This window comes from Bos grunniens, chromosome 6, assembly GCF_055505025.1.
Source record: "Bos grunniens cultivar Pamir isolate PY7600 chromosome 6, Bosgru_T2T1.0, whole genome shotgun sequence".
NCBI classification, from domain to species: Eukaryota; Metazoa; Chordata; class Mammalia; order Artiodactyla; family Bovidae; genus Bos; species Bos grunniens.
The window spans coordinates 15,083,530-15,104,665 of NC_141170.1; the positions used below are offsets into that span (position 1 = coordinate 15,083,530).

Here is a 21,136-nt window from a genome sequence, read left to right on the forward strand (position 1 = left end):
ATGGTAAAGAACCTGCCTGCAATGCAGGAGACCTGGGTTTGATTCCTGGGTCAGGAAGATCTCCTGGAGAAGGAAATGGCAATCCACTCCAGTATTCTTACCTGGAGAATTCCATGGACAGAGGAGCCTGGTAGGCCACAGTCCATGGGGTTGCAAGAGTCAGACACAACTTAGCAACTAAATCACCAAACCACCCCCAGCCTGGGGAGGAGACAGGAAGCAGAAATAGTGGGGGACACTGAACCACCTTCTGAGACAGCCTGTCACCAAGGAGCTTAGCCTCCGTCCTCCCACCCGCAACTTGTCCTCTCAGTCAGGGTCAGGACAGTGTCTACTGGCCTCTCTCAGCTGCCACCACCTCTCCTGCCCCTCCCTGCAGGCTGCCAGAGGGACCCCACTGAAATGCAGGCCTGTCCAGGCTCATATTCACCCTAAAAGTGACACACACAGGGGCTGCCAGCACTCTAGGCCCCTCCCCTCTGGGTCTTGTCCTCTTGGCCCTCATCCCACTCCCTCCTCCCCTGAAGTCCTCCAAGACCTTTGCTCACAGGCTTTCCCAGGGTCCCAGGCTCACACTGAGGAAGGCAGGACAACCCACTTCAGTATCCTTGCCTGGAGAATCCCATGGACAGAAGAGCCTGGCGGGCTGCAGTCCATAGGGTCGCATAGGGTTGGACACAACTGAAATGGCTTAGCACTCGCAGGCTCACACTGGGATTCATGTCTCCATCATTCCTGTGACCTCAGGGTCCAGGCCTCTCCAGGCCTGGCCCAGACCAGCCAGACCTTTCCATCTACCCAGCCCTTTCAGGGGTCTTGTGCTTTTGCTGGCCTAGTTGGGGTAGGAGCCTTGAGATCAATGCCTATCCTGGGTTGTCTCCCAGGTTATCCAGGCAGACCTTTCACTGGCCGAATCTTCCTCAGCCCTTCCCAGACTAGGGCTCAGGGACCTCCATGGGCAGGACGTCACACCCACTCCTGGCCTTTTTCTCCTAGATATGGTTCATTCCGAGACTGGGTTCTACGCCTCCCGAAGTGGGCTCAAGGGGCTGGCGCAGCGAGCCAGTGCTCTGCTCTACGCCGGGGAGTCCATGTTCACATGCTTCATGTTGGCTCCACATCGGTTCCTGGACCGGGCCTGGGGCCTGCAGCAGCTCCAGAAGCTCCGCTGGGCAGTCTCCGAGGTAACACCACACCTCTCAGTGGCAGGAACAGGATGGGACCCTCCTGGGTGTGTGCTTCCCCATTCCTGAGCCCAATTCACTCCCTGGACAATGAGAACCACATGTCTACCTAGGAAGGCAGCCAATTGAATGGGATAATATACTGAACACACAGCCCTGTGGGCTTTGTGGCTGCTACAAAGGAAGTTGTTCACTAATTTCTATCTCATTTGTCCCCCACTGTACAGATGGGGAAACTGAGATCTAAGAAGTTCTATAACTTGTGTCCTCACCCAGTCAGAAATGGGCCTCACTGACCATGACTTTCATTGTTACCCAAAGGGAATTAACGGCTGGCAGGACCAGTCATTGTGTGTAGCAGGGTGAAGCAGATTGACTTATGCCTCCACTGGAGTGGCCAGAAATGTCACTTCACCCCATGACGACTCAGTTTCACTTCAGTGAAAAAGAGGTAATCCCACCCCTACTCAGTGCAGACAAGTTCAAGGTCATGTATGGAGCGTGTCTGAGCAGGTTAGCAGCACTTACGGGATGACTAGGCCTGGGAGGTGAAGCTGGGGGTGGTAGTGGGCGGGGGTCACTTCCAGAAGTCTGTTTTTTGTCCCGGGTCAGGGATTCAGATCAAGGTAAACAAAGTTGGGCAAGTCCATCAGTCTATCTGACCTCAGTTTCCTCTTCTGTAAAGCGGGAGGAACCCCCACCTTCTCCATTAGCACCCGCTGAAAAGGAAGGAGAGCCAGTGCCCAGTGGGTGCCAGGAGAGCAGGTGTTGAGCAGGGGCAGGTCCTGACCCCACTCCTTCCAGCTCTAGGGGGGCCCCAGGTCCAGCACCATTACACCATCACAGGGACTCACACCCCCAAAGTGAGAGACATGTTTGTGGAGCACCTGGGCACCGGGATGCAGGGGGTATGCAAGCTGATGGCCTCCATCATCCAGGACAGGTCCCTGGTCCTCTCTGGTAAGCATGCCCCCAGTGGTGGATCCTGAGGCCTGGCGGGGATCCCATACCTTTCTAAGAAGAGAACCTTGAGGTCTGTGGAGACTCCTGTTCCACTGGGCTTCAAACGCCGAGTCCCAATTCCAGACGTGGTTCTTACTTTCATCAGGAAGTTGGCAAGGGGCAGTCACTTCTCTGAGCCTCTGTTTCTTCTCTGTGAACAAAGAAGGGATGATGTGACAACTAGAGGGAGAAATAAATGCTAACATGGTCCCTCCCAAGCTCAGCTTGGGGCCACATTATGTCAGGCCCACCATTTGACCAGCTTGTGTGACTATGACAGTTTCACACAGGTAAAGTGACTGATCAGGCCATTTGCCTGAAACTGATGGGCTTCATCCCTGCAAATCCTGAGCAAAGACAAGTTGGTCTCCCTGGGCAGGTGCCAGGCCTGCCGCGCCTTCTGCAGGGGTCCACACTCAGCTGCTCTGTCACCATGCCCCTCCCCCTCTGGCCTTGCTGCTCGCCTCACCTGCTCCGTCCTCCCCCCTGTATCTGTGTACAATCCCATCCTACCTTCACACCTGGGACAGGTCCTGGGGACCAAGGGTGTAGCAGACGGGCCCCTGCCCACAGAGACTGGGACTGGGAGGGGAAGACAGTCTCAGAAAGAGAGCTAGAACTGGGGTCTGATTCAGTGCTGGTGGGACCTTCCATTGCCATGAGCTCAGAAGGGCAGTTCCCTGGGCAAGCGGTAGGTGGGGACCCCAGAAAGGCATCTTGCCATAGGAGCTGCCCGGGCAGAGGCCAGGGGCTGGAAAGTGTGGGTGTTCAGGGATCAGGGAGTCATCGGAAAGGACAGAACCTACAAGACATGGTGTGGGGGAGGGGTGGTGGCGTATGGAATGGAAGGGGTATCCAGGTCAGTATCACAGTGGCCTCCAGCGCTGAACTAGGTGATTGAACTTGACCCTCCAAACTCCAGAGAATTCTCCACCCCTCCTTTGCCAAGTGCTTTGGAGCCAGGCCTTAGGAGATGCATCATCTTGTGCAGGTGATCCTACCTCCCATGACCTCACTGTCCTCACCAGGAAAGTGGGTTGACAGGGAGAGATGGGTGAGGATTTCATGGACCCTCAGCTTCTGGAGGGCCGCCCCCCCACCCCCGCGCTTGGGAATCAGAACCATAGTATGAACAGTGTAGAGGGAGCCGCGTGTCTAATCCCAAGTTTCAGCCTGTCCCACTCACCTAGGATCTGCAGGGCCGGGCTCACCAGCCTGTTTCCCTTGTTCCGAGGGGCATCCAGATGTATGGAGTGTCAGGTGTCTGTGTGCAGGACCAGAGCCTGGGGGGCATTTTGCCATGGTCTACCATCCCCTGGCCTGGACAGTCACCACCATCGTCACCCCGACTGCGGACTTCCCCGAGGTCAACCTCACAGATGAGACAGGCAACCCCGTTCCTGCCCAGGTATGGGTGGGAGTCCTGCCTCAGCTGCACTTGTGGTTACTGCCTCTGATCCAGGCAGGGACCCCTAGAAGTGGGAAACTTTTACGTGATCATGAAGTAACTCTGCTATCACCATAATGGGGCACTTGCCCATCAGGGTCAGTGAGATCCACCCAGGGGACTGACCCTGGGCTTTGGGCATCTGACATGACCAGAAGTGCCTTCTGTCACCTCCTTGGAATGTCTCAGGGTGATCTAAGCTGCATGGGAAGCTTCGCCTCCTGCCTCTCCTTTGGGAATATATATATTCTCATATAAATTTCTGGGCTTCCCCAGTAGCTCAGCAGTAAAGAATCTGCCTGCAATGCAGGAGCCTCAGAAGATGCGTGTTCGATCCCTGGGTTGGGAAGATCTCCTGGAGGAGGGCATGGCAACATATTCCAGCATTCTTGCCTGGAGAATCCTATGGACAGTGGAGCCTGGCTGGCTACAGTCCATAGGGTTGCAAAGAGATGGACATGACTGAAATGAACTAGCACACAAGCTCATAAATTTCCACCTTGTGTGGAAGGGCATAAAGGATCTTAAACGTGGATCATTATGGATGTGCCATGTTAGGGGCTGAGCCCAAGCTGCCTCTTTCTGCAACACCCACATCCAGTGTGAGTGTGTGGTTCCTCCTCATCTCTGTCCACAACCAGGACCTAAAAGTGGTTTCAGAGGGTGCCCTACATATCCCCAGCTGATCCTTCCTTGCAGAGATGGTACAGGTACTGCCATCACTTGGCCATTCAGTAAACACTTCCAAATGCCTATCTGGGATGTGGCCTCAAGCTAAGTACTGGACACTGGAGTCACTTGGGGTTCAGGGAGCAGACACAGAAATGGACAGTTAAGATATGGAGTGATGACCAGGAACCAGCGCTTAGTTGAGACACAGGAGGAAGACTGTCTCACATTGATGGAGGAGGGGAGGATATTGTTTGAGAAGACCCAACACACAACATCCCCTCTCCCCACCTAAAGGCAATACCCACTAAGAATAAATGCATCTAATATTATTGAACACTTACTGCATGTCAGGGTTATGCTAGGTGCTGGAGAAACTTTAATAAGCAAGCAGACAAAAATCCCTGCCCTCAGGGGGCTAGTATTCTAGCAGGGGGATCCAAGTAGGAAACAAAATTAGAAAGTAGAGAATGTGACAGATGATAACTGTAGTGGAGGTGAGCCTTCAGGACAGTTTGAGGGGTATGCGTGGGGATATCGTGTCTGCTTTAGTTCAGAGAACAACCAGACTGGAGGTGGTGAGAAGCAACATGAGCTTGTTAATTGCCCCCCTCCACAAAACCCTCAACAGCCCAGAGATGGGACCCATTCTCTAGAGAGTGAGGGGGCTCCCTACATGGATCCAGAGTCCTCATCCCATCCCTAAATCAGATAACTTAGAGATGGAGAAAATCCTGAAAACTTCCCTCCTCCGGGAAATTGGAGGATGAAAAGACAAGAGAGCTCCCTCCAAAGAGGAGGCCCTCCAGGTCGGGGGAACAGTGTGAGCAAAAGTTCAGAGGCAGGAAGCAGCAGGGAGAGTTGGGAAGGAGGGACGTTGGTTTTCAGCCCCAAAGGAGAAGGGAAGGAGGAGGGAGTATGGGCTGGGCCGGGACCCTATTGAGCATAGAGGATGCAGGAGGGGAGCCCACCTCAGCCCAATGATGGATGACCCTGCTGCCCCCGTGGGGAGCGAGCACTCCATCCGGGAGGTGTGTAAGCCCAGGGTTGCCAAGGAGACTGAGATGTCTTCCCCCCGTAACATCATGTGACCCTGTCCCTCTGGCCTCGAAGGTCTAGAACTCAAAGGAGATGCCATCTGCCTATGACCTGCTTGTGCTGACCACGACCCCAGGACTCAGTTACTGGTATTACATCATCAGGCCCATGAGGAGGGCCCAGAAGGACACTCAGGAGACTGGGGCCTCTGTGGACAGCACCAACCAGTTTGGCCGCAGACCCAGGACAAATCATAGGCAAGTGGGCAGGCGCCTGGTGCATGTGGAGAATGACTGCTACTCCGTGTTCCTGGACAAGGACACCAACCTGATGCATAGCATCTGGGAGAGGTGAGGTGCAGCCGTTGCTGCCTCTGAGCCCAGGAGGGTCCTGGGACCTGGACAGGTAATGTCTCAGCTGGGTCTCCATTTCCTCAGTTGTATGTCAAGGATGTGATGGTGGTGAAGCCTCTTGCTGTGTAACCAGCTCTATTTCTAGGTGTGTGAGTCTTGTTTTTGTTGTTCAATTGCTTAGTCATGTCCAGCTCTTTATGACCCCACGGACTACAACACACCAGGCTTCCCTTCACTCTCTCCCGGAGTTTGCTCAAATTCACGTCCATTGAGTCAATGATACCATCCAACCATCTCTTCCTCTGCCATCGCCTTCTCCTCCTGCCTTCAATCTTTCCCAACATCAGAGTCTTTTATAATGAGTCAGCTCTTCGCATCAGGTGGCTGAAGAATTGGAGCTTCAACTTCAGCATCAGTCCTTCCAATGAATATTCAGGGATGATTTCCTTTAGGATTGACTGGTTTGATCTCTGACAAACCTAGACAGCATATTAAAAAGCAGAGACATCACTTGGCCAACAAAGGTCTGTAGAGTCAAAGCTATGTTTTTTTCCCAGTAACCATGTATGGATGTAAGAGTTGGACTATAAAGAAGGCTGAGTGCTGAAGAATTGATGCTTTCAAACTGTGGCGCTGGAGAAGTGTGTGACTGGGCCAGGTCAAGAAAATCTTTTGTGAACTTGTTTATTCCAAAGATGTTGTTCCACAGGAAAAAAGGGGGGGGGCGTTGAAAAGTTCACCATGGAAAAAGTGTAGCCGTTGTAAAAATTTTTTTAAATTGAGAGACACAAAAAATCCATCCATCCACCAACCCTCCCATCCATCCATCCATCCACTCACCACACATTCATCCTTGCACCCACCCCTCCACATCTCCATCCATCCTTCCATCTATCTATCCATTCACTCATGTAGTCACTTATCAGGGGAAAGTTGACTCCCAGAGTCTGGAGCCACCCTTGTCCATCCTCAGCTCCCATCCCAGGCAGTTTCATTGCTCCTCAGCTGCCTCTTCCAACACACCCACTTCCATTTCCTCCTGTGACCTCCTCACAGGAAGAAGACTCAGGGGATCAGGAAGCTTAGGAGGAGCACCGGCTAGAAACCAATGTGAAGGAAAGAGAGGAGAGGGGGCAGACTGCAGGGGAGGGAGACGGGGTGTTGACGTGAGAAAGGCGAGCATCACCTGGAGCTCAGCCCTGTCAGTTGTCAGCAGCTCTGTAAGCTCAGACCAGGACTGCCCCTCAATGGGGCTCATGGGAAGTTCTGTCCTTCAGTCAGTCCACAGGGACGTCTGGGAGAGCATGAGGCAGGTAGGGAGGGCTGACTGCAGCCAGCATAGGAGGTCAGCAGAGGGTGTGGGGGGCAGCAGAAATGGGGTACAACCCCAGCACATGTGAGCTTCCCTGGTCAGGCAGGGAAAGCTGAAGCCTGCAGGCTGGCTTTGGGCTCCGTTATCACTCAGGCCCCACATCCCTTCCTGAAGGGCCGGCTCCAGCTCGCCATCCCTTTCTGCCCACCCGAGGGTGCCCCACAGCCAAGCCCCACCCCTGCCCAGCCCTTCCCAGGAGTGTCCTGCTGTCCATCTGCCTGGCGTCTGTGTGTCTTCAGGTGCTTTAGGCTCAGGTGAGGGAAGTGTGCTTCTCACCCGGCTCCCTCACCTCCCAGTAGGGGTACAGCCAGCACCTGCCACACAGAGGGAAGCCTGTTGGAATAGACAGAGGGCGGCTCAGAGGAGGCTTGGCAGGGATGAGACACCCAGAGCCAGGCCTGAGGCCTTGCAGTCTGCAGGGAATCCGTGGGTCAGACGAGCAGACAGTGGTTCCTTAGAAGGACCTGCCTGTGCAGAGGCCTGAGGGGGGCAGCCACCACGTGCGCAGACCACCCCAGGGCCAGTTTGCTGGAGGAGGGCCTTTGTTCTTCCATATATGACAAGCGTGTTGATATATTTCACATACCATACAAGTCACTACGTCACACCGTACATGTCTGTGCTATTTTGTGTGCCCACAGAGTTGCGCCATAAGGGTGGTGTCATCTGCATGTCTGAGGATATTGATATTTCTCCTGGCAATCTTGACTCCAGCTTGTGCTTCCTCCAGCCCAGCGTTTCTCATGATGTACTCTGCATAGAAGTTAAATAAGCAGGGTGACAATATACAGCCTTGACATACTCCTTTTCCCATTTGGAACCAGTCTGTTGTTCCATGTCCATGTTCTGACTGTTGCTTCCTGATCTGCATACAGGTTTCTCAAGAGGCAGGTCAGGTGGTCTGGTATTCCCATCTCTTTCAGAATTTTCCACAGTTTATTGTGATCCACACAGTCAAAGGCTTTGGCATAGTCAATAAAGCAGAAATAGATAAATAAATATTTAACTCAATAAAGCAGTGAGAGTAGAGCCTCTGAAACCGTGTTACACCCTCTGCTTATGCTCTCGGGAGCGTGTTTTGCAGCCTCTCTCCCCTCCTCCTGTGGGATTCTTTCCTGGATAGGGAGAAAATCTGTACCTCCTGGGCTCTTGGTGAGTCCACGGAGCTTTTGTCCAAGCTGAGTGCATGAGCTTCATTGAGGGTCCTCATGACAGTCACATAGGCTCTGAGGAAGTTATTTTTGTTCACTCCTGGTTCCATGTTGGTGTCTTAATATTAAATAGAGGCCTTCTGAGCCTGGATCCCATCACAAGGAGAATTCCTGGAAGAAACTGTCCACAACAATCATACTCTTTTCTCTTTTCCACCTCTGCAGACAGAGTAACCGAACCATCCAGGTGACCCAGGAGTTCATGGAATATCACGATAACAGTGACGAGGGTCAGGTATCCATTTCCAATAATTACGTGTTTGCTCCTAATGGTACAGCGAAGCCAGTGTCTGCGGCTGTGGAAATGGAGATCCTGGAGGGGCAGCTCTTGACCGAGATTCGACGATGCTTCTACAGGTGAGGTCAGCCCTCTGCTTGTGCACAGCACACAGTAGGTGGTCACGGGCAGGTGGGGGACTTTACCACTGAGCCACCTGGGAAACTGACAATGATATGCACATGAGAGCCGTTCCTGTGTTTTCATTAATGCAGAGAAGTAAGCCCAGAACTTGCCAGGTGCTCAGTGCCTCTGGTGAAGCGGACTCCTCCTGTTCTTTTGCCCAAGAAGCCCCTCTGCCTGCCCTGCCTGGCAGGAAAGAGGCAGGGAGGGAATGAGAGGAATGAAAGAAGGGACTGGCTTCCGGAAGTCTCCCCCAGCTTGATGTATCTCTTCTGCTCCTCCTCCAGGACGGTGAATGACAGGGACCCCACATACACCATCTATTCCCAGCTGGCCTGTGGGCCCCCGGGAGCTGACGGGGAGCTGCTGTGTCATCGCATAGAGCAGGAGTACAGGGTGGGCCCCTTGGAGCTGAATCACGAGGCCATCTGGAGGACCAGCACCCATCTCAACACCGCCCAGGTCCTCTACTCTGACAACAATGGGTACCAGATGCAGCGCAGAGCCTACAAGCAGTACATGGTGAACACTCTCACTCGGGTACATCCTGTGGTGCCCCTGGGAACAGTGGCCACAGAGCAGACCTGAGAGGCTGCCTCTCAAAAGAGGCTGGAGACACCCCTTAGGTCCAGCGGCAGAGGCCTCCAGAGCATCTCCCAGAACCTCTGTTACCCACGTGTGCCATTAGGGGCTGAGACCCAGGCTTGTTCAGACCTGAGGTCAGAGCTCTGGTGCCCCCACATATAAGGAAAGTCCCTGAGGTCCACTGTGGGCACCGCGTGTCCTCCTCTGTCAGATGACTGACCTGCTGGGATTGCTCTGAGGATGAAGCAGATGGTGCCTGTCCAGGCCTGAGCGAGTGTGACCCTCCTTTGCTGCTCTTAGTTGAGCCACTGCCTGGTTGCCAGGGAAACTGCACAGGCTGATTTCTGAAATCAGTTCAGCTCTGAGATGCTTTGCCCCCAGCAGCATGACCTGGGGCAAGTCCCCTGGCTTCCCTGGGCCTCGGTGCTCTCCTGGGAAACGGGGTAACCTCCACCCAGCGCTGTGCGATCAGCAGGGATGATCCAGGAGCAGTGCCAGGCTGGGCACCTCCTGAGCCTCAATCCATGTGAGTTCTTTCTCCTTCCTGTGGGGAATGTGGCCCCTCCCTGCTCTGTCTTCCTTGAGTTTCTGGTCCCTCTCATCCCTGTTGGCTGGTTCTCACCCGCTGTGGCTCCAGAGAGTCCAAGGCCCTCAGCCCAGGACATCTTGCTCCAACAGAGCAAAGGGTGTGGACTGTGTGACCGCTTTCCAGCCCAGGCTTGAGCCCTTTACTATCGGGCAACCATTAGCCTATCTCAGACTGGACGGACACACAAGCCTTCATTCCCTTCCTGCCACAGTTTTTCAGGAATGGTTTTGGAGCCCCTTTTACAGGTGGGGAAACTGAGGCTTGGGCAGCCTGAGTCCCCCAGCTCGTAAGGTCAGGAAGCAGTGGAGCTGGATTTGAATCTCAGGGCGTCCACCTCACAAGTCAGAGCCCCTCCCCCCCACTACCAGTGCCGCCCTGAGCTGCCGCTGTGCCTGTGGGGGAGGCTGGTGGGGGCCCGAGGGAGATGCCTGATCAGGTGGCCCCCGTGGCCCATGACCATGACCACCACTCCGGCAATATTTCTGTCCACAGAATTACTACCCCATGACTCAGTCGGCCTTCATCCAGGACAGACAGAGCAGGCTGGTGCTGCTGTCGGAGCAGGTGCACGGCGTCTCCAGCCAAGGGAACGGGCAGATGGAGGTAGGAGGAGGCCCCTCTGGTCACCACGGGCCCGCCAGGGGCCAGGCGGGGCCTATCAGATGACTCTTCCCTGCAGGTCTGCAGGACTTCTTCCATCGGCAGCTGTTGATCAAACAGCAATGGGCCCTGTCTGTCAACGTCACGCTGAACGACACCTCGGTTGTCCACTCGGTGCTCTGGCTCCTGCTGGGACCCTCAACCCTCACCAGGGACCTCGGCCAGAGGAGCGGGGTGGCGCTGCAGCACAGACCCGTAGTGCTGATTCGAGAGCTGAGCGGTAAGAGGGCCACCTTTCAGTGCAGCTGTCATCCCTGCCCCGGGGTGAGCTGACCTGTACAGGGGGAGATGAGCTCAGGCAGAAACCAATTCAGCGGGAGAGGGATTGATGCTGAGGAGGGGGCCTGGTGCCCTGTAGGTCTGGTGGAGATGGGATCCTGAACCAGGGGGAGTTCAGAGATCAACTTCAAGGGCTATCAGTTGATGTTCTCTTGTTTGGAAGAAAAGAATCCCAAGGGGAAACCAGGCCCAGAGATGCTTGTGGAACAGAAGGAGGAGATGGAGAAGAGGCCAGGCCAGGAGGGAGACACAGCAGCTCAAGGCCTCTCGGGAGCAGGTGTTCATGTCCATCTCTCCCAGGACTGCCAAGAGCTGCCTTCCCGGCCACCTCCAGGTCCAGGGGCAGATTCCTAGGAGAGGGGATGTGATGGACCAGCAGGGTCGGTTCTGCTCCTGGGTCAGTCAGTAGTTCCTTCCTAGCACCTGGGAGCCCTTCCTGCAGAACAGATGTAGCCATGGAGAGCAAGTTCCATGGCTGTGGTCAGCTCCATCCATGGGTCCCACCCTGGGCTCCTCTGGTGGCACATGAGAGAAACTGGAGATCCGCCTGAGCCACAAGGAGACTTTATTCAGAGGCCAATGCACCCCAGAGAAGGGCTGGGGTGTAATTGTGCCTTGGGCGCTGGACGCTTCATGAGGCCTTCTTTCTGTCATCTTTCTGTCATGAGGCCTTCTCTCCTTCTTTCTGTCACCTGAGCTTTGCTCTGTCTGCAGACCTTCTTTCTCCTCTTATCTGAGACGTAGCTGTAAACAGCTCTAGGACTGTGTGTCTCCCCACCCAAAAGGAACTAGACTCAGACTCAGGTCTCAAGAGCCCAGATCCCAGGAAAAGAATCTGATTGGTCTGATCAAATCACATGACCCGAGCCTGACCAATCACTGTCAGTTCAGTTCAGTTCAGCACTCAGTTGTGTCCGACTTTTTGCGACCCCATGGACTGCAGCACTCCAGGCCTCCCTGTCCATCACCAACTCCTGGAGTTTACCCAAACTCATGTTCATTGAGTCGGTGATGCCATCCAACCATCTCATCCTCTGTTGTCCCCTTCTCCTTCCACCTTCAATCTTTCCCAGCATCAGGATCTTTTCAAATGAGTCAGTTCTTCGCATGAGGTGGCCAAAGTATTTGAGTTTCAGCTTCAGCATCTGTCCTTCCAATGAATATTCAGGATTGATTTCCTTTAGGATGGACTGGTTGGATCTTCTTGCTGTCTAAGGGACTCTCAAGAGTCTTCTCCAACACCACAATTCAAAAGCATCAATCACTGTAGCCCAAGGTATTGTGAGGAGATGGCATTTGCACCAGCAGATGCTTCAGGCTGCCTGTGGTGTGGGCCACAGGTTGGAGGGGTGTGAGATTGGATGAAATGTGTGTGGAAAGCTCCACTTAATGTGGAGGGCTCTGAATGCCAGGAGGAGAAGCTTGGCCCAAACTCTCTCCTTGTTGTCCATCTGCCTTGCAGAGACTACCCGGGTTCACCCAGACTTCCAGCAGCAAGAGGCTGTGATGCTGCCTCCAAGTCTCCACCTGCAGATCCTCAGCATCCCAGGCTGGACGTACAACTTGAACCACACAAAGCACCTGCAGAATCTTCAGAAAGGTGAGGCAGGTGTTCAGGCATCCAGACTCACTCTTGCCTCTTTGTTGTCAACCAGGTCCCCAAACCCATCACCAGGCAAAGGCGCTCTCCCCAGAGTCATCCAGGCTCTGTGAGGTCATCTGGTTTCCTTATCTGCCAAATGAGGAGACGGAGGCCCACTGAGAGGCAGGTCACTCAGCAAGCCAGGGACAGGTGGGGCCCAGGTGCCATCTAGACTGCAATGAGTGTGTACAGAGGGGAGCCCCCAGCAGGGCATCCGGGAGGACATCCCCATGGAGGAAACAACTGCCAGGAAGCAGCTCATCATATTGCCAAAGCCCCTGGTACACCTTATGTGTCCCTTTACACTCAGAGCATCTCAAACATGGGGCTGACTGTGCCTCAGCCGCCCCCATGTTCCCAGAGATCCTCCAAGGGCTGGCACACTCCAGTGTGAGGTCTGCAGGATGAGGATCAAGAGGGAAAGGAAGAGGCAGAGGCCAAATACCACCTTTGTGGGTAATAAAGTGGGTGTTGGCGTCTGTGGCTCGATCCTGTAAGCCACATGGCTTCTTCACACTGACCTCTCATACCTTGCTCCACGTGTCACAGAAGAGGAGGTGGGGATCATCTCTTGCAGCAGCAGTCATGCTTACCTGTGTTGGAGGCAAAGTCCACTGAGAACCCACCTCCTGGAGGCAACCTGTACCAAAGATGAGGAGAGATGAGCCTGGGCTAAGCAAGCAAGTCCTTCTTCCTAGAGAAAAGTAAGTGACCGAGTGAGGGGAGCAGCAGCAGATGGCTAGAGGGCCTCCTGCTCTCCCAGACTCTTACAACCCATGTTGTCATCACCGCCATCATCGCCATGGTCCTCATTATCGCCAGCATCACCAGCATCACCGTCTCCACCATCACCATCATCGTCACCATTGTCATGTTCTGGACCCAGAGGTCTTCGCCTGTTTCTGTTGCTCCTGTCCTTCACCACAGCATTAGGAAGAGGGAAAGAGAGTCCATGAACTCTTCTGCTGCAATAACAAAGAGCCCAAACTCTCAGGGCCCTAACAGCATAAGGTAGTTTCACCCCTATGCCATGTGTCCAGTGGGGCCCAGCAGGAGGGCCCTACTCCTTTGTTTACCAGGGACCAGCGAAGAGTTGGCTCATTGGAAAAGACTCTGATGCTGGGAGGGATTGGGGGCAGGAGGAGAAGGGGACGACAGAGGATGAGCTGGCTGGATGGCATCGCTGACTCGATGGACGTGAGTCTCAGTGAACTCCGGGACTTGGTGATGGACAGGGAGGCCTGGCGTGCTTCGATTCATGGGGTCGCAAAGAGTCGGACACGACTGAGTGACTGATCTGATCTGATCTGAGCAGATGGAGACTGTTTTCTAACACAGGCTTCCTCAATTAGAGGAACAGGATAAAGCATCTGTGGGACATGACACATCACTTTGTGTTGGCCTCAGAGTCAAGAAGCCACACCACTGTTCACTGGGGCAGAGGCAGAAAGACTATACCAGAGAACTGGCAGGTTGGAGGGCAGGCCAGTGAGGACCACAACAGTGAATGAGGCCAAGACTTGCTAGGCATCAGCATTGGCCCCTGTGTGCATGGTGGGGAGCGTTAACATTGGCTGGATCTGATTGGAATCCTCACTCCTTCTTTTGTTGCAGACCAAGTACCTACCCCTCTCTGAGCCTTGGTTTTCTTGTCTGTGAAGTAGGGGTTGTGTTGGCTGCTTCCAAGGGAGGTTGAAGATGCGAAAGGGAGGTGTGTGTAAAGTACCAGGCACAGACCAGGGTTCCTCACCACCACCTTCCTTCTGTCCCTAAGGCCATCAAGGACAGGCCAAAGTGGACTTCTGCTGAGTCCTGCTGTGGCTCCACCACCTGTATGAGAAGGGACAGCACCCTGTCCTGTCTCAGCCTGTGATGGTGAATCTGCAGGTATCCTGCCCCACCCCACATCCGACTCCCGGATCACTGAGTCAGGAACCCCCACCCCACGTCCCACTCCCGGATCGCTGAGTCAGGACACACAAGCAGATGCTCACGTGTGTGACCCCAAGTCAAACCCCAAGTGTGACCATCCTGACTCAGATGCCACCTTGGCTAAAATATGCCTTATGGTTGTCTTGAAAAAAAAAAAAACCATGAGATTTGATCTCTGGGGTGCATGAGGGCACCCCACCCCCTCCGACTCGTGTTCTTCTAGACTTTTCGATTCTTATCACATGCCTGTATTTTGTTCGTTTCTTGTTTTATTCTTGTGGTAAATCTTTTTACACAACACAGATGTTATTTGTGGGATCAGAAAACAAAACAGATTCTCACACAGATTATCGAGTAGGTGATCAGAGTCACTCAGTCCAGGGTGTGAGTCTGGGCATTTCTGCCTGGTATCCTGCTCCCCACCCCCCAACCCCAGGCTCTGGGCCTCCATGTCTTCACCTGTAAATGGAGAGGTAAGGGTCTTTCCCCACAAGGATGCTGATGCTCTCAGCTGATAAGGTGCATACGGCGCCTGACTCCCTGATGGATGTCAGTGCCCCCAGATTCCTGCCTGTGTCCTCCCTCCCCTCCTGACCCCTGGATCACCCTCTGACCCACACTACAAGTGAGGCTGCTGATCTCCAGCCCAACCACATCCTCCCCCCCACACCCCTGTGATGTATGGAGACCCCTCCTTTATCCCCAGTTTGCCCTCTTCATGGGGGATCTGAGCTCTTTACCCATCTCCTGCTCATGGAGAATTTCTCTAAATCTCTCTCTTGTTGCTTTGGCTTCAGGGATACTTGCAATCTGAGAGAATCCCAACAACCCAACCTAGAGCCCTCCCTGTGGTGTCTTCCCGATGCCCTCCTTTCACAGCCATGAATATAAGGGTGGGGAGTGGTCTCTTTCCTCACCGATTCCCAGCCCGCTGTCATCAGAAACACTGTCAGCTTCATCTTCCTGCCCAGCTTCAGCAGTGCACTGGCTTCGTTACTTCCTCCTTGTCACCTCTTGCTCACAAGCTGACACCAGTCTCGGGAGCAGACGTAAATGCAGAAGGGGGCATGGTGGCAGCACAGAGCGCCTTGCCCTCCACGCCTCCTCCTTCCACCCTCTCTGGGAAGCTCCTGCAGAAGAGCCCCCAGCTTACCAATCAGCACTGTCCTTCCTCCTCAGGGATGGAGCTACCCCCTGCCTCCCCTCTCTGCACGATCTGAGCATTATGGGGAAAGGGGGCGGATAACATGACTGACGCCATCTTGGAGCAAGGCAGGGCTCCACCTGAGCATCACGGGGAGGAGGGGACTCACAGCTGGGAGCAGCTCCATGTGCCTGCCCCCTCCTGGTGTGCTACTCCAGCTCAGCACCTGGGGAGACCAGCTCCTCCTGCTGACCATCCTGTCTGTCCTGTCCATACCTGGGTGCTCAGCTGGTAAATAATCTGCCTGCAATGCAGGACCTAGGTTCGATCCCTGGGTTGGGAAGATCCCCTGGAGAAGGGAAAGGCTGCCCACTCCAGTATTCTGGCCTGGAGAATTCCATGGACTGTATAGTCCATGGGGTCGCAAAGAGTCGGACAGGACTGAGCAACTTTCACTTTCATCCTGTCCATGGGGATTTGCTCTGACAATGAAATGTAGGAGGATGCTGTCCGCTGGGCCATGGTTTTGTTGCTGCCTCTGTTTTGTCCTCTGATCTGGGGCTGGGTGCTCACCCCTCCCTGTGCTCCTGTCCTGCAGTCTGTGCTGCGGAGTCTGGGCTCCGTGGTGTCCATGGAGGAGTGCTCACTCACAGGGACCTGGAACGTGGGCACACTGCAGCGCTGGAGCTGGAAGATACAGGATGGTCACCAACACAGAGGTTTGTGTGCCCCTGGTTCTGGCCTTTGCCCGGGATTTCCAGCCTGATCCTTAGCCAGGGTCAGGAGCTCAACAGACCTAGCTCAGATCCCAGTTCTACCCACTAAGGCCCATGTGACCTTGGACAGGCTGCCCTCCTTCTCCAGGTCTCAGCCTCCCTGAATCTACTGCAGCAAGTTAAGGAAGGCTTCAGGTCAGTCTACTTGCCAGGGTTCAACAGAGGCTGCGTGTGTGTGTGTGTGTGTGTGTGTGTGTGTGTGTGTGTTTCCAAGGCCACACACCCACTCCATAGATTGGATGAGCTCCAGACTTGCAAGCACACACCAGGAGGCTCTGATGTCTGCCATGCTGTGCAGTGCACTGCACACTCCACACTTAGCTCTTGGAAATCATTGACTGTTTCTGGCCTCCCGGTCTTTGCCTGTGACGATCACACCATCTGACATGTCCTTGTCCCTTTCATCCCAGACTGCTCCTAATCAAGCTCCCCCAGGTCCAAGTAGTAGGTATCTCCCCTGCTCTCCCTTCCTCCTCATTCTTCTCTGACCCATTTATTTCCTCTTTGTCTACTACACAAAGAATAGTCTGGGTACATGAGTAGATATCTGGTTGACGTGTGATACACTGATAGACGGAAGCACAGTTGGTTAGAAAAAAGGAGATGTAAGGAAGGAAGGGAAGTAGATGGATGCTGGACAGGTAGATGTTTGGATGATGGGTGGATGGAAAGATGCAAGGAAGAAAGGAAGATGGATGATTGATGGATAGGCAGAAGGCAGGATGAAAAGAGGATAGAAGATAAATTGATAAATAGCTGGAGGTTAGATGGATGGGCAGAAGGGTGGATGGATGGAAAGATGGCTAGAAGGTGGATGGATGAATGGAAGGATAGAAGGAAGGAAGATGGCTGCATGATGGATGGATGAATAGAAGGAGGTTTGATGGATGGACAAGAATGGATGGATGGATGATTGGATGGATAGAAAAATGAATGGGTAGAAAAATGGACAGATGAATAGGTTCCATCCCAAGAGTGAAGCCAGACCCCAGTGTGTGACTTCAGGGGAGCCCAGTGAGATAAAAGGCAGGGCCCCTTCATGGCCTCAGTGAAAAAGCTCTTAGGCATTGAGGCCACATCCCAGGGGATACAAGGCCAAGTAGGGCCAGGACCACCTGTACATGCCTTCACTGTGGCTGAGCCATCAGGGGATGCCATAAATGAAAGAGGCCCATGGGCAGTGGCATCCGGTCAGGAAGGGGGCACCTGAAGACCACCACCATAGAGGGAGCCACAAGAATGCAGACAGGAGGAGTGTTCTGAGGGGGTTGCAGGGATGTGGTGACCTGGGGAAGCAGGCAGCTCCAAAGGGGAGTGACAGACCACCTCTGCTCCCCCAGGTGGCGCCCACCGTCCCTTGCCACCCCGCAGAGGCCCCGACATCGCCATCCACCCAAAGGAGATCCGGACGTTCTTCATTCACTTTCAAGAGCAGTGAGCCCTGGCAGATTCTGTGGGCCCAAGACACGGAAAAGCAGCCTGGAGAGATGAGGGGAACAGCTGCCCGTCTGGTGGGCTAAGGGCAGGAAATGGATGGAATTGGGGTGTTCTGATTTCTTAAATAAAAATTGCATAAGGACCTGTTTCTTGCCTTGCCTGCTAGAACCAGTCCTCTCTCTCCTCTCCTCCCATGGATGGTGCTTCTCACAAGCTCATACTTCCTCCTTCATTTGCAAAAGTCAAAGATAGAAGATGCTCTTAAAGACAGAGGGGATACCCACATTGATACCAAAATGCATCTGCCTGCAGGTCCTGCCAGATCTCACCAGGCTCCAGGCTTAACAGTGGCCTTTCTGTGTGCTGGGCGCCTTCACAGGCTCGTCTCAGACTGGTGACAGCCCTGCAGAAGGGAGACTGTACACACCATTCAGGGCAGGGAGCTGCAGCCCTGAACCTGGTATTTGAAGCCAAACTGTGAGTCTAACTCCAGACTCCCCCTGTGCCCCAGGGGCACACCTGCCGAGCAGGAGGGCCTCCCAGCTCAAGGCACTGAGTGATGAAAGGAAAAACCCACAGCAGGTGAAACAGGGGACATCCAATATAAGGATTATTAACAACAAGAAAAGGGTAACTTCTACTCCGAGGTGTGCCTGAAGGATTGAAAGGATTGAAGGATTGATTCACAGTGATCAAAAGTGGACACAACCCAAGTGTGCATCCGCACTTGGGTACCTGGATGTACAAAGCATGCGTATCCTCAGAATGGACTATTACTCTGCCATAGAAAAGGATGTAGAACATCCCAAAGATTATACTTAGCCAAGGAAGGCAGCGCTTCCCTGGTGGTCAGTGGTAGAGAATCTACCTGCCAATGCAGCAGATGCAGGTTGGATCCCTGGGCCAGGAAGATCCCCTGCAGAAGGGAATGGCAACCCACTCCAGTATTTTTGCCTGGAGAATCCCATGGATAGTGTTGCAAAGAGTCGGACACGACATCGCAGCTAAACAACTACAAACAAAGGTAGATACAGATGCCACATACTGTACTTCCCTATTTACATAAAATGTCTAGAATAGACAAATCCACACAGGTTGAAGATAGATTTGCACTTGCTGGGGCTGTGGGAGGAGAGAATGGGTGTGACTGCTCACTGTCCCATCACCACTCCGTGCACCCCAGCCTGAGACACACGTCTGCTGTACAGGCGGGGAATGGGTGCTGAAGCATGGGGATTTAGAAGAGAAGGAGAGGGCTGGGGTTGGCTGCGTGGAAACAGCCTCAAGGGGCTGGAGCGTGTTATTGTCACAATTAGGGTTGTTCATGGAAAAAACCTAAGCCTGCCCTAGTAGATAAGTGCCATTGTTAAGTGCTACATAAAGGGAGGAGGGGGCCCACCATAGCAGCCTCTTTCTCCCCACTCTCACAGATACTCTCAGCGAACAGGGCACCACCTCAGTGGACTCTCAGAGTGTAAACACCAGCCGCTGCCTAGGCAGGCTCTGGGCACAGGCACCAGTGGGTTGTCTACATGCAGAAGCAGGGTTGAAACCATAGCTGAGCCCCAGGGGCCCCAGTTCTTAAGAAACGGTTGAAATCTCTCCCTGTGGCTAGGGATGTACACCACCGCTGCTGGCTTTGTAAACTCAGGGTCTGCGAGATATCTGAGCAGACATGGGCGCTGCTGTGGCTGGGATGGATCCAGTCTTGGTATCCGTGGGCTTTTGGGTGCGTGTACATGGAGGCAAGGCTGGGCTGCCTCCGTAGCCCCCATGGCCGGTCCAGGTGCACAACTGTGGACCTGGGACCCGACTTCTGTGCATCTGCACTGGTGGTTTTGTGAAAAGATTGCTTGAGGGACACCGGGGCTGACTGCCGACATTCCCATGGCTGAGGCAGGGCCAAGTGCAGTGCCAAGAACAGTACATTTTGCAATACTGCACACTGGGTGACAGGTGACACCACAAAGTGTGTTCCCCAGTGGACAGCTCTGAATATGCAGTGGCTCCTCTCCTGAGTCGTGTCCAACTCTGCAACCCCATGGACTGCAGCACACCAGGCTTCCCTGTCCATCACCATCTCCCAGAGCTTGCTCAAACTCATGTCCCTTGTGTTGATGATGCCATCCAACCATCCCATCCTCTGTCGTCCCCTTCTTCTCCTGCCCTCAATCTTTCCCAGCATCAGGGTCTTTTCCAAGGAGTCAGCTCTTTGCATCAGGTGGGTGGTCCACGGTTTGGAGCTTCAGCATCAGTCCTTCCAATGAATACTCAGGGTTGATTTCCTTTAGGGTTGGCTAGTTTGATCTCCTTCCAGTCCAAGGGACTCTTGAGAGTCTTTTCCAGCACCACAGTTAGAAAGCATCAGTTCTTTGGTGCTCAGCCTTCTTTATGGTCCAACTCTCACATCCAGGAGCATTCCAATTCTGCCTACCTCATGCCACAACCCAGAAATGGATCTGGGAACCTCTACTCCATCAGCTAGGAAGCAGATCCTGCCCTTGACAGGACTGTGACAACCACAGAGCAAAGAGGAGCCCCCACTCGACATCCAGTGCAGACTCTGGTCATCACAACACTAGTCACACCTTCTATCTAGGGGATAGCGGTTAGGACACACTGAGGAAAGAGGCACAGGCATCCACTCTAGAAACAGCCCTTGCACCAAAAACATTAAACCCACACGGGCTACACAGGGGCACTGCTGCATAAAAATAGCCTTTCAAGCCCGCAGGAGACAATCGTTTCTCTTAAATTCACAGAGTAAGAGAAACACAAGTAAAATGAAGAAGCAGAGGGACTCTTTCCAGTTAAAAGATCAAAAGAACCCCCTCACCAAAAGAATAAATAATAAAACAGACTGCTTCTGTTTGATAGACACCAAGTTCAAAAAGGAGATAATGAAAATACTGAAGGAATTCAGACAGGCTATCAGTAGAAATGAAGATTACTATAAAAATGAATTAAAAACTTTAAAGAGGAGCCAAGAAAACTTAGAAAACTCATTTGCCAAGATGAAAACTGTGCTAAAGGCAATGATTAGCAGATTGAATAATGCAGAAAAGCAAATAAGTGATCTAGAAGATAACAATGGAAATCACCCAATCAGAACAGTATACAGAAAGTAAAAAAAAAAAAAAAGAAAGCAATATAAGAGATCTATGGGATACTACAAAGCATGCCATCTACACATAATAGGGATTCCAGAGAGATAGAAGGAAAAGTGGGTCAAAAATATATTTGAAGAAATTATGGCTGAAAGCTTCCCAAACCTAAAGAAGAAAACAGATATCCAGGCACAGGAATCATGTGTGTGTACCCAGTTTCTCAGTGGTGTCTGACTCTTTGTGACCCCATGGACTGTGGCCCACCAGGCTCCTCTGTCCATGGAATTTTCTAGGCAAGAATACTGGAAT

General features: G+C 53.2%; 1 protein-coding gene across 1 annotated transcript in view; it reads left to right on the forward strand.

The window, feature by feature from the left end:
• LOC147370320 (epididymis-specific alpha-mannosidase-like) overlaps positions 1-17,807 on the forward strand; it is a 36,601-nt gene extending 18,794 nt beyond the window's left edge. Inside the window, 12 exon segments of the mRNA XM_086407315.1 lie at positions 997-1,184; positions 2,006-2,144; positions 3,461-3,600; positions 5,431-5,690; positions 8,442-8,633; positions 8,964-9,216; positions 10,343-10,453; positions 10,538-10,730; positions 12,252-12,389; positions 14,206-14,318; positions 16,106-16,226; positions 17,624-17,807. Coding sequence (XP_086263441.1) covers positions 997-1,184; positions 2,006-2,144; positions 3,461-3,600; positions 5,431-5,690; positions 8,442-8,633; positions 8,964-9,216; positions 10,343-10,453; positions 10,538-10,730; positions 12,252-12,389; positions 14,206-14,318; positions 16,106-16,226; positions 17,624-17,721 — 1,946 coding nt within the window. The 3' untranslated portion in view covers positions 17,722-17,807.
• Positions 17,808-21,136: the final 3,329 nt, after the last annotated feature.